This window comes from Leopardus geoffroyi, chromosome A1 (genome assembly GCF_018350155.1).
Source record: "Leopardus geoffroyi isolate Oge1 chromosome A1, O.geoffroyi_Oge1_pat1.0, whole genome shotgun sequence".
Lineage (NCBI taxonomy): Eukaryota > Metazoa > Chordata > Mammalia > Carnivora > Felidae > Leopardus > Leopardus geoffroyi.
Genome location: NC_059326.1, coordinates 100,452,475 through 100,467,132, shown reverse-complemented (window position 1 = coordinate 100,467,132; position 14,658 = coordinate 100,452,475). Strand labels below are relative to the sequence as shown.

At 42.6% G+C, this 14,658-nt stretch overlaps 1 protein-coding gene across 8 annotated transcripts in view; it reads right to left on the bottom strand.

Annotated features, from left to right (window-relative positions):
* Positions 1-1,541: 1,541 nt before the first annotated feature.
* The window catches only part of LOC123602363 (synuclein alpha interacting protein), a 159,837-nt gene continuing 146,720 nt past the window's right edge, over positions 1,542-14,658 (bottom strand). For 6 of the 8 annotated variants that reach the window (XM_045486881.1, XM_045486889.1, XM_045486876.1 and 3 more), the window contains 2 exons: positions 13,298-13,368; positions 1,542-2,104 (listed from right to left, as the gene is read on the bottom strand). In XM_045486881.1, the coding sequence (XP_045342837.1) occupies positions 2,020-2,104; positions 13,298-13,368 (156 nt within the window). In that variant the 3' untranslated portion in view covers positions 1,542-2,019. Of the gene's footprint in view, positions 2,105-13,297; positions 13,369-13,458; positions 13,528-14,658 lie in introns of those variants that run through there. The other 2 variants (XM_045486900.1, XM_045486902.1) reach the window with 2 other exon arrangements.

The following is a 14,658-nucleotide window of genomic DNA, read 5'->3' as shown; positions in this document are numbered from 1 at the left end:
CTATGTTTCATTGAGAACTCGGTGTCTGGCTCACAAAATCGCTATACAATGTTCAGCCCCCTTCAACTTTTAAGTTAAAAGACCCAGTCTGTCTAAGAACAAAGCTAGGGTGCCTCAGGGGAACAGAGAGAGCACTCTCTGGGTCCCCATTCCTTTGCAAGCCCCATTCTAGAACTAAGTCCAAAAGGTTGGCTGTGTCACTCTACTGTCATCTCTTCAGCAGCAGGCGGAAAACACGGAATCTAGGTTTCCCACGTGCTGGCCATAGATTCTCTATTAGAATTTCAACACCAGGACGCAGCAGGGAAATGTGAAGGAAAAAGAGTACTTGAGTCCAAGGGGCCAAATCAAAATAGGGCATCTCATTCGAGGAAAAGACAAGGTGAGCAAGGCGGAACCACACAGGGCACTGGGCTCTAACCAGGGGAACTCATAAGAGCCAAACAAGGACAGAGCAAACTGGTTGAAATGCCTAGATGGAAAGGAACTTACCTACTGGCCTTGCTCTTTTCCAGATTTCTCGAGGAGGCAAGGTTTCTTGCCATGACCAGAGTTGTCCAGAAGTGGAACCCATACCCACAACTCATGATTCCTGTGTGCTAGTCCAGTGGGTAACGCACTAAAGAGGGGACATGGGGCAGGACAGGTAGCACAGTGCCGTGGTGATAATGAGCACACCTGTGCCGGAGCAAATTCTTCTGGTGACACGTAGCATGACTTCAGACGTAGGACCTAAGGTTTCCAAAGTTTTAATTTTGAAGCTATAAAAGGGTAACGGTAATATCTCTACATAAGTGTGGCTAGTACATAAAAGGCATTTGAATATTAGGCCCTTTTTCTATACCTTCCTTCGTCTTGTCAAGCTTAAGTTTGTCACACGATCCACATTGGCAAGATTGCCTCTCAACTCAGCCTCTAGGCCTCTGGTGCCCACCAGGATACAGAATCGTCCACAGTTGACCGCAGAAACACTGCTAGTAACTGTGAATAGCATACAGTACTCCCTCCTACTGGTAAGAACACATTTGACTTCCCAACTCAAATTTGACAGGCCTCTTATGGGCCATGCCAACACTTTGAAAATAAAACTCTTGAAGTTTCAACAGAAATATATTCTTACATGATAGGACGAAACCATCTGGAACTTACTGCTTACATGCATTCAAAGAGCTGTATCAACAATAGGGTTGTTATAAACTCAGGCTCCACACTGTCTCCTAAAGGGATTAGACAGGTCTCATAATGTGTTATAGACAGAAAAAGTGACCCAAGCAGGGGCTGAATCCTTAGCTGTCATTAGTATTTTCTCATGTCAACGCTGGGATTTGAGAAGACAGAAGGAATTGACTTACTTTATATACTTGTCTGATCCTTTAGTACTTAATGAAAACTAGAATGTTTTATTTCACCCCTATGGGAAAATAGCTAAACCCGGCAGTTTGTTCCTGAAATAAAATATCAGCAATCAAAATACTCTCAAGGTCCCTAAGAGACCAGAACATCATAGGCTGATTAGAAAGTAGGTGCCTCGAGCTTATAGGTGCTGTTAACATTGTTTTATTTCCTTTATACAAAAAGTAGAAATGACAGAAAAAACGCTCTTGACAGAAAACAGTACCACTGACCTGGTCTCACTGAGGAGCTGAGCCAAACTGCCCATTTTACTGGAAAAAGAATGTTCAATCAACATTAGCAAACACCCATGCAATGGATGAAATAAAAGATGGTACCGGTGGCTTGGTGGACGTTGCGTGGGCAGGTTGAACCAATCCACGCTCAAAACAACATAACATTTGCCCGATCATGCTTTTAAACAGCATCTCTTTAGAAACAAGTTAGATATACAAATATCACCCCAAAATGTGTATTATAGAGTCTACTACTATAAATTTAAGGCATCCTGATATTGTTCTTCTGCTGGTGAGGCATTGTTCTCATGGTTCTATTTCCATAGTGGATAGTCCAGAAACTTCCAAACGGTGTCCCAAGGGCAGCAATGAGAGATAATAAAAAAGTGATTTACAAGAAGAGTTCGTTTGACTCTGGCTCAGCAATGTGCTTTATGCTGTAGGATTTCTTCATTTTTCTGTTGATGTCATTATGCCTAAGCAGAAGAGAAACCATAAAGGCCAGAATTAGATAAAATTGTGGTCAAGTTACAAGACAACACCACTAAACAGCTCACCAAAAATGGAAATTATCCTCATACAAACCACACTGAAGAACACTTCATTCCAGTAGGCAAATTATTTTCTTTTCATATAAACCACTCTTTAAACAATAAAAGCTATAGTCATGTAATAACGCATATTTATTGAACACTTTTAATTCAGTTCTGGAAGTAATTTCTCAAGCATGCTGACTGGAATCCAGGCACAATTCTAGTCCAGTGAATTTTTATCAGAGTCAAATAAGATAATAAGCATAGTAATACTGGTCGAGTGGAAACAAGAGCTGTTTCTAGCTGATTGACATGGATTCCCTGGTGATATCTTGAATCTCCAAAAAGCTTGAACCTTAATCATACAAAGAAGATGCTAAGGGGATGTGACTACTGAGTAGCAGCATGTTGGAAGACCCTAAGTAGGTAAGTCTCGGGGAAAAAGAAGAAACTAGGGAGCAGCAATGCTGTTTTCCCATCAATAATTGATACTTAGTGAGCCTATGGGAAGAAGGACAAGTCAAGCCCTGGAACAGTTCTGTTTCCTAAGTGAATTTCTCTCTAGGTAGATGCATTCATTTTCATGAGATATTACTCACACTCTAGGTATAAGAATCTTCCAGAGAAGAGTTCTCTCCTGAAGGTGGGTAGCCTACATATTAATAAATTCCCTCTTGTTGGTACATCAGACAAAAACAGTGTTTCTGGGAATGCTACTTCCTAACATGAGGACATATGTGGATGAGAACCCGAGGTGGAGTTTTACGGCCTCAGAAATGTGCTCGCTTACAAAGACCATGTAGTCTACTCTCAGGGTTCTAGGAAATATTTGATCCTCATCACCATCTGAAAGTTCTAATTCTTTATTTATTTGTCTGAATATAACTTTTTTTAAAGAAAGATTTTGTTTTTAAGTAAACTCTATACCCAACAGGGGGCTTGAACTTAAAACCCTGAGATCAAGGGTCACCTGCTCTACCGACTTAGCCAGCCAGGTGCCCCTAAACAGAACTTTGGAGCATTTCCAAAGACAAGAAAGGGAAGAAATGGAAAAAAAAAAAAACCCTGGCTGATTAAAGGATGTCCGAGGGACTTCCAATTAAACACGGTGGATTAAATACACTCATTTGCCACCCCTTTCTTACAAAACAATGCTAAAAGGAAAGTAAAGAAATAAAAAAAGGTATAAATCTCAACGAATGAGGGAAGTAAGCGAGGAGATGATAACAGACAAAATACCAACACTTTCAGAAACAGGAAGGTTGATGGACCTGTGGAATTGATTTAGTAGAGGAGAAGATGCAGAAATCTAAACTTTCAGTCAGGGAACCCAACAAATTGATTGGCGGCAGTGGGTACTGAGTGGGTGCTGAGAGTGGGAGGTTGATTTGAAAAATCTGTGGAAGTAATAGTTCATATCCCAGATTACCTCTCCAATCCAATGCGGCCAGGTGACTGCCCCTTTCCCAATGTGAAGGAAGACTGGAGGTTACAATTTGCAAGGCATGAACCAGAGAGACTCTGAATTCAGCTGAAGGGGGTGGAAACCATGAGATTAAATGAACATCTCCCTAAGTGAGAAAGTGAGAATAGAATTCTCAACCCATCTCCTATTGGTCTGACTCATGGATTCTTGGCACTCAGGTTACTGACTCTACCAGGAGACTGTAGTTGCCTTAGCTTGATAAATCAACTGGCCAAGAGAAAAGACCTACAAATACTGACACTTCAGGATTTTCACAAAAAAAGAGCCTAGTCCTTGCCAGTGTGTATATGAAGCAACATCTACCAGTCAGAGAGCCTCGCCCATAAAATCAGAGCTTCTATTCAGCTTTACTGTTTTGTTCTTTAATATAAATGAGTTAGGAATCATCAGACATTTGAGTAAAGTGCTACTATGGAAGACAGGGACCAAAATAAACAGAGAAATGGAAGTCAAAGTTAACAGAGATAACATAGGGAGACAATGAGAACTTTAAACATTTTTAACAAGAAAAGAAAAACCGAGAAAATGTTTGCAATTCATATTACAATGGGTTAGTCTTTCTAATACGTAAAATATAAAGAGCTGCTATAAGCCAAGAGGAGATGACCAGAATGTCAATAAAATGAAGGGTTAAAAATAGTACATTCATACAATGAAATAATATGTGGCTATATAAAAGAATAAAGAAACTCTTTATACATGAATACATAAAGAACTTTAATGTGTCAGGTGAGAAAAAGCAAGAGACAAAACTGTGTTTATCGCTTGCCACCTTTTTTGCAAAAAGGAAGAAAAGACAAAAATATACATTTATATTTGATTGTACAGTTTAAGTAAGTCTTGCATGTATAATGCTATAAAAAGGAAACAAAGAGAAAACCAATAAGGTACTATTAGAAATTAACACTATTACAGCAAAAATAAAAAAAAAATTAGAAAGATTGGAAGGTACAGGTCAATAAATACCTTAGAAAGAACTAGAAAAAGCAAAAGTATGGGTAAAGATAAAAAGGATGGATAAAGTATGGATAAAGATAAAGACCTGAGGGTTGACTCAGTGTGTCCAGCATTACAATAATAAGATTTCTAGAAAGAGTGAACAGAGAAATTACAATGTAGAAAACATTCAAAGACAGCATATAAAAACATTTTCCAGAATTGAAGCATATAGGTTTCAAGACTGAAAAAGCCTTCCAAGTGCCACAGGTCAGGAATGAAAATAGAATCATGACAAAGTAACAGGAAATCATACCACTGGGAAATAAAGAGAAAATCTTAATAATTTCCAAGGGATTAGCAATTAGAAATGGAGCTTCTCAACAGACACATTAGAAAAAAGAAGAAAAGGAAACAATGTGTTCAAGATTCTGTGGGGAAAATAATTTCCTATCTAGAATTCTATACCCAGCCAAACACACCTAATCCAGTATGAGAGCAAATTGAAGATATTATCAGACAGGCAGAGTCTCAACAAATTTAGCATCCACCTCCCCAGAAAGAAGGAGATCTGTTTACCAAAACAAGAGCATACACCAAAAATGAGAAAGGACAGATTCAGGAAATTGGGCTCTAGACAGGAGAGAAGCAAAAGAAATTCCCAGAATGATGTATATGGGAAACTCCAGGAAGGCAGCTGTATAGCACTGCCAGATAGCAGCAGTCCAGAGTAGGGCAGGAGGAAAGAGGTTGTCTCTATGAACAGACAAACTGAGAGATGCCTGATTTGTCTGAATGCACTGAAAGAAGATTTCTGTCTCCAGAAAAATGTTAAGAAATGAATTGGAAACTAAGAAGTCCAAATTATTTTCTCCTCAGAAAATGTAATGTTATAATTAGAAAGGGAATACGATATAGCATACTGCATGCATTCACTGTGAATCGTATTTAGATAGCCACAGTAATATTAAACACCAAATACTGATTTAATCTCAAAGATATATTTAATCCCAACTACATTAATGGTGGCAAGAGGATGTAGGTAGGGGTGTGTGTGTGTGTGTTGGGTGGGGGGCAGTGTTGGGTGCTGAAATAGAGACAGACAAGTTTGGTTCATCATGGAGAATACTGAGTTTTGGAATCCTGGCTCCACAATTTATTATCCTTACTGTATAAACTTGGACAAGATACATAATCTCTCTGTGCCTTGGTTTCCAATCTGCAAAATCTGATAATACTAGTATCTACCATATTGTGTTGTTGTGAAGGTTACAACAGTGGTATAATGCTTTGTAACTGTTAGCTGTCATTTTTACCTTCTATACTAGAATGCCAATATGTAACAGAGAGAATATCTAAAATTGAAAACCTGTAGGAGCATGTGATTTAGCCGTACAGGATACGAGAGAATACATCTGAAGGAAAGCCAAATGACTGATTCAGGAAAGTGGAAACAGGACACAGTAGGTTGGGCAGAGGACAGCTAGTTTTTGTTATAATGCTAGTATGACTATTGTATGTACCTAGAGCAGTTCAACAAAAAATTAAATGAAAAATAAATAAAAGTGAAAAAGAAGGCTTAGGTTATAGTCTAAAGATAATATCATCATTTAGACATTAACAAAGTGTTTCTGCTTTAATATGAGGGGTGCGGTGGCCATAAAATACTAAAAAAGAACACTTTCCATGGGACAAAACCCAGCATGAACAGGGCTGACTCTAGACCAAGTAAAATGTTAATTTGAGGCATTTATTTGAATAATATCAGGATAATTCAAGCCTCTCTGCATCCTTCAATTACCTAGTCCTGAATTACCAGTATTCAAAAGAACAAAAGTGTTTGGGTAATTCTGGCATGAATTATTCAGATAATTTGCTGTTCCTTGATTTCATTTTTGGATATGAAATCGCATTCTCAGTGACCAAAATTGGAAAGAAGAAAGGCTTAAATTTAAGTAACAGTTTTTCAAGTAATCTAACTTGCTGATTCATCCAGGCCTGGATTCCATATTTCCATAGCCCATGGTGACCAGACAGCAATTTACTTAGAGGATTAGTCAAAAATGGCCCACGGGCATGCATTACATTTTCACTGATCACCAAAACAGGGAGACTTTGTAACTTTTTGTGATCTCCTTCAGAACTTTACCGAGAGCAAATCTAGAAATCCCACCCACTAAAAGATGGGATTCTGGTTCACAGAATGAAAACCTGCCCTTAAAACACCCACACTAAAACTCACTGTAGGTAGGTGGGTTGTAATCAAAGGGCCTAGGTTTTTACAGAGGACACCATTCTTTCTGTGGGGTGATGGGCTCAGTCCTTATTATTTCTCTTTTTCCCTCTTTAGCTTTCTCCACTCTCCCTCTCGCCAAATGTTTAGGAGGTTGCTAGCGTGTGTGAGGCACTGAGCAAGACACTGGGGGTAAAGATGGCAATATGGGGAGGCTGTCAAGCACCGTATACGTTTTACGGAGTTTACTGGTGTTTTAACCGTGTCCTCTGTTAATTGTCTCTGGAATCTGATCTCTTTTATGAAGGCAGCATTGCCTCGTGCTGGCACAGCAAAATGCGTGGCTGTTTGCTAAAGATGTTGCAGTGAGTGCACTGGCAAACCAAGGCCGTGGCATTCGGTAATGTATCTGCACTGTTCTCGGTGTGGGAAGGAAAATCCCAAAGGACTGTGGTTGGAGCAGGGAAGCTTGGTGAAGGTACTGGAAGTTGTCTGGTAAAGTCTGGTACTTTTAAGCCTCAAACAGATTGCTGCTTCTCTGAAACTCCAGCCTTACTAAGAGTTGATAAACAGGCACTGCTCTTTTTTTGTTGTTGTTTATACATTTATTTTTGAGAGAGAGAGAGAGAGAGATAATAGGGGAAGGGCAGAGAGAGAGTGAGGGAGAGAATCCTGAGAATCCCAAGCAGGCTCCGTGCTGCCAGTGTAGAGCGCTATGCAGGGCTCGATCTCAGGAACATGAGATCTTGACCTGAGCTGAGATTACGACTTGGAAGCTTAATCGACTGAGCCACTGAGGCTCCCCCAGGCATTTCTCTTTTAATGTCTGGAGACACCCCGTGGTGGCCGATGAGATCTTGACCTGAGCTGAGATTACGACTTGGAAGCTTAATCGACTGAGCCACTGAGGCTCCCCCAGGCATTTCTCTTTTAATGTCTGGAGACACCCCGTGGTGGCCGAGGTGGTGCAAATATGACACTAACAGAACATTACACAATTCAAACCTGGACCCTGGAGGGAGGTGAGGAAACGAGGGTGGATGTGGGAGAAGGGAGTTGCTCGTTCTTAAATTTTGTGATTACATTTATCCAAGAATTCACATGCTGAAAAAATGTATTTCAGGTGGGGTGATTTTGGGTTTGAAGGCAGGTGTTCCCTCTGTACCCCTCCTACTTATAGTTCACGGCTGTTCCACACGCTCATTTCCTGCCTTCCAAGGGCAGGGGGATTGAACATGGGATCTTAGTTGCAATAGCTTTTTCTAGGTGTCATCAGGGCTTTGAGACTAAACTAGGTTTCACTGTCTTCCTGTGGTGGAATGTGACTTTTCCTTTCCCAGTGGGTATATGGGGCATATGAAAAGAAACTTTGGGGCGCCCGGGTGGCTCAGTCGGTTAAGCGTCTGACTCTTGGTTTCGACTCGGGTCATGATCTCACCCTCGTGGGATCGAGCCCCCTGCTGGGCTCTGCGCTGACAGTGTGGAACCTGCTTGGGATTCTCTCTCTCCTCTCTCTCTCCCCATCCTCAATGTGCTCTCTCTCTCTCTCTCAAAAAAAAAAAAATTAGCTTAAAAATATTTAAAAAATTAAAAAAAAAACACCTCCATTTATGAATCATGCTCTGGTCATCCTTGGGAACTCTTGCAGCTTTTATAAAAAGTTTGCTAAGTTGTGCTGAGACACTGGGAAGGTCAGATCATTTTAACTATTCCCCACACATGGGTATTTTTCTATACACACCCAACTGTACTATGCAATAGCCAATGACAGTGCAGTACTGTGGCCTATACGAAGGAGAACCTTCCCTTAGAGAAATGTTCAAGATTGGGGTCTTCTCTCTCCTCCAAGTCACAGGGACAAAGCTTCAGTATGAAATAAAGGTTTTCCCTCTGAAACTAGTATGAACTCTACGGAAGCAAAGGTGAGGGTGGGTGCAGGGTGAGTTGTGCAGGGAACACAGAACCTGGGGATACACGAAAAGGAGTGAAGGGGAAGCTGACCAGGTGGGTTCTAGGGGTTTCTGGGGCTGAGGAAAGCACCTCAGGGGCCTGCTATCAATTCCTACTGATGGACTGGCTCTAGGTCCCAGAGTTAGTATATTAGGAATGAACACACACTTGAGTGCCTGGGTGGCTCAGTCGGTGGGGTGTCTGATCCCATGGTGGGTGGGTTCAAGCCCCGCATCAGGCTCTGTGCTGGCAGTGTGGAGCCTGCTTGGGATTCTCTCTCTCTCTCTCTCTCTCTGTCCTGCATGCTTTCTCTCTCTGTCTCTTTCTCTCTCTCTCCAAATAAACTTAAAAAAAAAAAAAAGAAATGAATACACACTTCAGATCAGGGCTTAGAAGTGGAAAGTACAGTTTTTGAGCAATAATATCGCTAATGTCTCTAACTACTAAATCCCCTTTTAGTATTAGCGCTTGAACCAACTTTTCTGAACTGTTACATTGATTAAGACTCTGCCCTGGGGAAGTCATTTTAGAACTCTGCAGTCAACATGTATCAGAGAGCGTGGTAATGCAACAATGACTGAGTAATTACACAAACATCCCTTCAAGAATCCTTAAAAAAGCATATGGGTTAAAAGTAAATACTTTACGCTAAAAAATTCAAGACAAGATTAGAATGTGGTTAATTTACTCTATTCAGAGAGACTACGGCAAGGGTGTATTTACTCAGCAGGATCAGGGATTCCTTTTTTGTGCATCTGTCTGTCATGGCTCTGGAAGGGCTTGTCAGTGGGGCTGAGGGTACGCTGTACTTGGGACAGCTTTATGCCAGGGCCTCACCTCTCCTTTTCCAATGGCTTCCACATCTTTGTTCATTTTTCTGTTTAGCATGATACCCTGACACTAAGGACATACATGTGTGTGTGCGTGCGTGCACACGCGCTGGCGGGGGTGAGTTCCCTGAACTCTGACCTCCTTCTGGGCACGGCAGATGACCACTGCCACGCCTCACATCATCTCAGGCCAAATACACCTCTCCCGCTGAAGTGGCTATCGAACAACCCTGACATCGATGCAAAATATCTGATACTAGCTCTTGGTTCTGGATGTGTAATTCCCGGTGTGGCTAATTCCTTGGCAGTAAAATGAACACTAATGGTGTTCATTACTTAATGTTTTTTTAACAAGTCTGCTCTCGTGCTGGTGCTACGACTAGGGTTCCAGGCCACAATGTCACTGTGGTCAGAGGGGGTGTGACTGATGGCGGCCAGGGGATAATGCTCTCTGCCTATTGGTAGCTGGAATCAAATCTCACTTCCTGTGTTACAGGTCTCACATGGACTTAAAGTCTGGGAAATGAATGTCTTATTGGCATTTTAAGACAAATAATTGCAAACATTCCCTTGGAGTTGTAATAACTCAAAACCAACTTGTCCTTTATAAGGAAAAGTAAAGATAAATCTGCTTGTTATAAACAAAGTCATCCCCTGCAGTTGAAAACACACTGGGAAAGCTGTCCAAAGTAATGGAGTTGAATCTACTTTTAAAGGACATTGAAAAGAAATTTAGATTTTTTGCTATCAAGCTGTGACCAATTTAGAAAAATAAATAGTAAACAGAACTACCATACAGAGGTGATATTCTTTAAAATGCATTTATTGCCCGTATTTTTCTCTTACCAGGAAAAACAGATGTTTCTTAGGAACTAAAATGTGGTTCCAGCATCTGCCTGGAACTAGGTCTCACTGCCCCCACTCTTTCTCCGGGGACACAGCAATAGGGCCGTTCAGGGGCATAATGTTTGGAACCAACTCCAACCCAATGACCCCCAGTGGTTTCCAAAGTTATATAATCCTGGGGAATCCCTGCTACCCGAGAGGAGTCATTTAGCCTTCAAGCAAACTCTTGGGCCAAGATTTGAAGGCGTCCCTGATGGATGAACACTTGGGTTTCTTTCCATATTGCGTCCTTCTGTGGGATGTTCTTTCTATGGTCCCCAAGGCAAAACGGAGCAAGCGTTAGAGTCGCTTAGGTGTTTTTCATGCTCACAATCTCATGCTATTTCATTTCTCTGAGGAAGCTTCATTTCAACTACAGCTATCCATCCTTACTTTATCTAAGGAGTGAACTCCGGCCTTGTTCTCTCTGCCTCTGTAAGCATGAGTGAGTCACAGAAACCTTTCCTCTCCAGCCTGAGCAAACTGGTGAGTTTTCACTTTCTACGGAACACATGCTAAATTGCAACCATGATCGAGGAGAGTTTAATTTATAAGGTAGGGAGGGGAAGGGGTCAGTAAGGGATGCTCACTTAATAAAATACACTGAATATTTTTATTTTGGGGTTTCTGCTGATCACTGCACTCAAACTCTGTTAATATGTAAAGCCAGTGAATTTGAGGTTCAAGACTGAACCTTCCGAAGGACTGTTTCTTTTTTTTTTTTTAATTTTTTTTTAATGTTTATTTATTTTTGAGACAGAGAGAGACAGAGCATGAATGGGGGAGGGTCAGAAAGAGGGAGACACAGAATCTGAAACAGGCTCCAGGCTCTGAGCTGGCAGCACAGAGCCCGACGCGGGGCTCGAACTCACGGACCGTGAGATCATGACCTGAGCCGAAGTCGGACGCTTAACCGACTGAGCCACCCAGGCGCCCCTGGAAGGACTGTTTCTTAAATGGAGTACAAAAGTGGTACACTAGTGTCAGCTGAGTAGCCCTAAAACCTCTTTTGTGCTCTGATTTTTTTCTTTCAATGTTTTTATTTATTTTGCATATGCAAGCGGGGGAGGGGTAGAGAGAGAGGGAGAGAGAAGATCTGAGGCAGGCTCTGTGCTAACAGAGAGCCCGATGTGGGGCTTGAACCCACAGATTGTGAGATCATGACTGGAGCCAAAATCAAGAGTCAGACACATAACCAACTGAGCACCCAGGCATTTTTATAATTATAGTACAGAAGACAGCTCAGCTTTGCTCCTTTGCTCGTGAAAAGACAGGATGAAATATTTCTGGCAGGATGGTTCTACTGTGATACCAACTGTCTTGTTTCCGGGTACTGGAGGAACCTGTAAGAGAGGAGAGATGTTCTCCTTCTCTCTCCCAAGAGTTTGCCAAGTCTTTGTGCTGCCTTTCCTGAGGGTATTGTTGGTGACTTCTGTTTAATGACAAAAGCAGAATTTTCCAGGCACCAGAAGACACACTGGACCTCATATGGGACTGAGAAGGGTATAGGAGTGGGGAAGATGGGTTGAGAGGAAAAGAAAAAAGCCAGTAAGCAATGGGTTCTCAGCACTGGCCACGATTCCCTGCTCCATTGTGGACAGAAGCAGCCCAGACTCAGGCAACATGTGAGACTGACCCAAACTGAATGGTGGTGACCAGTTAATACCCAAGCTCCAAGGTGCTTCCTTCAATACACTGACTTAGTGAGGCCCCTAGGGGCACTCCCTGAAATGATGGGGATTTACCTTTCTTCCAGCCTGATTACATTTGATTTAAAGGGGGGGGGGGGAAGGAGAACGACATTTCTTGCACCTTGGTATTCTGACCTGAAATTTACCCTCACAACAACAAACACACCCCATTCGTGTGTGTTTACCATTATACGTACAAACAGGCATACATTCGCCAAAACATTGTGGAGGGTTTGGGAAGGGTGCTGGAGGAGGTGCCATTGTGTTCCTTTAATTTAAGTCATTAAATTAAATTAAGTTTGACTGATTTACAAGCGATAGTCTCCCTTCTGATGAATTTGGGGGTTACTGCCGAGAGAAGCCAGTCACAGGGCACTGGTTACATGGACTCACCCTGGACCACTCTCCTTTTCCATTTCCTGCTTTGTCAGGAAGTGGTGCGCACTCCCTCGGGAGGAAATAAAGTCCTGATGCAGCAGGACTTGGCCCAGGAAGTGCCTGTGCCGCCGGGGACCTTCGGACATGATCCTTTTAGGTGCACAGCCCATGCACTTTGGACCGTAAACATTTTGTTTGAGAAAGACCCCTGTGTCACTGGTGGGCTCACAGACTGGCTCACTGATGGGTGCGGCGGTTCCGAGTGTTAAGCTAGCGCAATCTCAGAATGGCAGGGCCCTGTTTCTCCCCAGCACGGTGATGACGCTTTCAGCCTGAGGATCAGCGATGAAACCAAACCTCACCTCTGCTTCGCAGTGCTGATTCTGATCAGAGATGGGCTCATTCCACCCATGACAGGAAGTTTAATTTCTAGACTTTCTTGGTACTTGACTCCATTAAAACAAAGCCTGAAAGCCAAAGTCAACTGGGAGACGCAGCGTGTCTGTAAACTGAGTAGATTCTTCCGCTCTCTGCGGCTGGATCAAAGCCCCTCCAATGGGGCACTGGTTCCCTTCCTAAGGCCCATCTTAATAAGACTGGCTGCTTCTATTTGTGGGGGGAAAGGTGGCATTTTCTTCTTCCTTTCGGCTCCTGCTAAGGGTGCTCTGGTACCGTAATTTACAAGGTCATGCAACTGAAAGCAAAGGCGTGGCCCTGCTGTGCAAGGCACCCGCTAGCACCACGTACCGTGCACGGTTACGCAGAGGCTCTTCTGTCAGCGAGTTAGAGGAAAGGGTGACGCAGCTGCCGTACATCTCCTAGAGAGGTGCAATCAGACATCATCTGAAAACATGCAACGAGCTCAGCACATGCACGCGTCTCGATAAACAGGAAGCATGCAGGAGGCAGATTAGTGGACGCAAGCTTCATACATACTTCGAGGGGCACGGGGAGCTGGTGGGATCCTTCTCTTACTCCTGAGTGACAGAACCCGTTAAGTTACTCGGGAAAGTCTTATTTGAGCAAGGTGAGTTTGGGCATACGAAACCCAAAGGGGCTGGGCTTCGGTGCAGGGGTGTGACTTTTCTCGCGGAAATATACATGTGAGGAAGTCCTTTGCAACAAAGGCAACTGACGTTGGAAATCAACGTATAGTTAAAATCGGTGTTCAATTAATTAGATACCAACTGAAACTCGATTTTGGTATTGCAAAAAGAATCTGGACAGTTCTTCAACCGCACTGTAATGGAATTTTACCATATGGCAAATTATCAATTATGCAGGCTGTGACTCTCTAGATCGCAGGATGGATATTCTAGGTCCTTCTACCCCTCAGCATTTCGCATTTTGGCTACTGTACCATTTTTTGGATGGCATGGCATGTGCAGAGCATACAGGACACATTGCCTACAGCCTACAAAGACATTCATATCTCCCATTCACCAGCTTTAAACCACAGATTATAGTCCCCGGTTTTCTAGTAAATGCAATTATAAGATATAGTTCCCGCCACACTCTGCCATCCCGTATGTACTGCCAAGTGCTTCAGACTGCTATGGCAGCCTGATCAACACTCAGGGGTGAGTATCAAAAAACGCCAACGTGGAGGTCCCTGTGGTGTATTCATTTCAAAGGTCATTCCAAAGTGGAGTAGTTAATTCTTTGGAAATAGAGTTTCTATTTATGCGCTCTTTAATCGGGCTTGAGGATAAACTATCCGGTCAGATGAGGGGAACAAACTCTTCCTGAGGCAGAATCTGTGCCAAGGAAGGGCCTGATTTCACATCGATTGGTGGTCTCATCTTGCAGAAATGCCTTCCAGTTTAGGACTCCTAACACTCAAGGATGAAACTATTTTGGGAAACTGGGGGACCAGAATATAACCTCCTGTGATTTCTTTCATCTTTCTCTTTCAGCATATTTTCCAAGGAAGAGCAAAGCGTATATACTTTAATATGACATATCTCCTTAAAGAACGCATGGACTTAGCTGTCCATGCATCCCTTTGGAATTTTCTGGGGATTCCCTCAAGGTGGCAAAGGTCAGCAATCTGTAGTGTTAGGAACAGCACAGTGAATTCACAGGCAAGAAATGGGATATTCTCCAAA